A 2,152-nucleotide genomic window follows, 5' to 3' on the forward strand; every position below is an offset into this window, starting at 1 on the left:
AGTTGTCATCACTCCTGGTTTTCATTCTTCCCAAGTGATGGATTTACTTGAAGTCTCCATCTGATGCTAAATCACTTGCCAGTTCAGAACCTTGTCGATTAATTAATGCAGCTAATACCTTCATTATATTGGGAAAAAGCTTACTTTCACTATATGATTACATCAAACATATACTTTTCATTCAGTTAAAATAAGTACTAATACTTAGTATGTACCTCTTAAAAAAAGATTATTTCGATATTGGTGTCAAGAAATTCCCCCCTTAGTCGTACAAATGTAATGTCGATTCTCACTAAATCCTTCCTTCCCTTTCTCCTTCTGTGTGAGCTTCAATTAATCCACGATTAATTGTCATTGTTTTAGAATGACGACTTGCAGAGATTTTTCTAATACTTATCCGTGTTCGTTTTGAGGTGCCTGTTATCTGATTTGAAGCTGGGCTGAGATAGAGATAAATTTAAATAAATGTCGATGTGGTACACAACAAGACGATGAAAGGATCAAGAACTAACTATGGTTTCATTTCATATATCGGAAATATACAACTACAATAAGACATATATCCATAAAAAAAAGCATCAAAGAATAAGTAGCCTTGTGTATATCTTCTTGTCTTATAACCTTAACTCCAAATTATTACCCTCAGAAGAAGACTAAGAAATCCCAGAAAATGGCTTGCCAAATGTAGTAGTATTGATTGACGTAGAGGCATAATGATCATTATACGGATACATGTAAACCCAAGTAAGAGGCATTACTGTTGGAACACTTTTCATCATGTAATTTGGTACAAAACTTGGCACATTATGAGTTTCTTGACCACTTTCTTGATTATGTGTATCCTCTATTTTTTCAATACAAAGATCGAAAACACTTGATTTCTTGCACTTTTTTCTCTCATTGGAATTGGAATTAGCATCTAATAAACTCACGAAGTACTTCTGAGCATGACTAGCAACCTGTGTCGAAGTTCTAGTAGGCAAGAAATACTTAGCAATGTTAGTCCAATTTCCTTTTCCATGAAAATCTAATCCTTTCAAGAATGCTTTGTGTTCATCCTCTGTCCATCGATTTCCTTTCTTGATTTTCCTTCCCATGAAATCTTTTTCAGACATTATTGCAGCAGGAGAAGTAGTTGTCGTCGTCCTAGTTGTTGTAATAGTGATCTCAAAACCAAACAATTTGATGCTTTTGCCATTTTCATTGCAATTCCTATCCATTGCTAAGTAAAAAAAATCTCTTAATTTGATAAAATGAAGAAGAATTGTAGTAGAGTATATATAAGGAGGAGAGTTTCCTTTTTTAATGCAATGTAAGAGATAGAAGCATGTTTTTAAGACTAGTTATGCTAACTACTACTACTACTACTACTTATTTTATTATTAAGAAATATATTTTTAAGCAAATTACTTACCGTTTATTTTACGTTATTAATCAATAAATTTACTATTACTTCCGTCCACTTTTAATTATCATGTTTCACTTTTCGAAAGTCAATTTGACTAATTTTCAATGTTAAATTAAATTACATTAATTTGATAATTTTAAAGAAAAAATAGATATTCAAAAACTATACGAAAAGTACTATAAATTTCAACTTTTACATATCAATATGATGAAAAAATACATCGTAAAATGTTAATCAACGTTTTTATGGTTTGACTCTAAAAAGGAAAAATATGACAATACCGTCGTATGATTAATGTTATACATCATCCAGTTTTAAATGTTTACCTTTTTTACAGGATGAAAAAGCTACTTTACTTTACATTTATTATAATTCAATGAAAAGAAGAGGAAAATGTGTCTTTGGATTAAGGAAAATATATCAGATAGTATTTATGGGCCACCGTTTCATCGTGCATTTACATCGATGAGTATACAATTAATAAAAATATATATAAAAAATTAAACAAAAATATAAACAAGCTAAGTGTTTATCCCTGGTGTAAACCACATGGACACCTTTATACTCCAAGCATCGCCAAAGGACTTTTCTCGGGACTTTGTTATAGGCCTTTTAAAGGTCAATGAACACCATATGCAAATCCCTTTTCCTCTTCCTATATTTCTTCATCAGTTTTCTCACAAGATGAATGGCTTTAGTAGTTGAACATCCTGACATGAATCTAAGTAGGTACTGACAATGCAC

General features: G+C 31.2%; 1 protein-coding gene across 1 annotated transcript; it reads right to left on the reverse strand.

Annotated features, from left to right (window-relative positions):
• Window positions 1-653: 653 nt before the first annotated feature.
• On the reverse strand, window positions 654-1,220 carry LOC125809289 (probable transcription factor At5g61620). The gene has a single exon (XM_049488945.1). The coding sequence runs from the start codon at window positions 1,218-1,220 to the stop codon at window positions 654-656; it is 567 nt and encodes a 188-aa protein (XP_049344902.1).
• Window positions 1,221-2,152: the final 932 nt, after the last annotated feature.

This window comes from Solanum verrucosum, unplaced genomic scaffold (genome assembly GCF_900185275.1).
Source record: "Solanum verrucosum unplaced genomic scaffold, falcon-dt-bn FXZP01000062.1, whole genome shotgun sequence".
Lineage (NCBI taxonomy): Eukaryota > Viridiplantae > Streptophyta > Magnoliopsida > Solanales > Solanaceae > Solanum > Solanum verrucosum.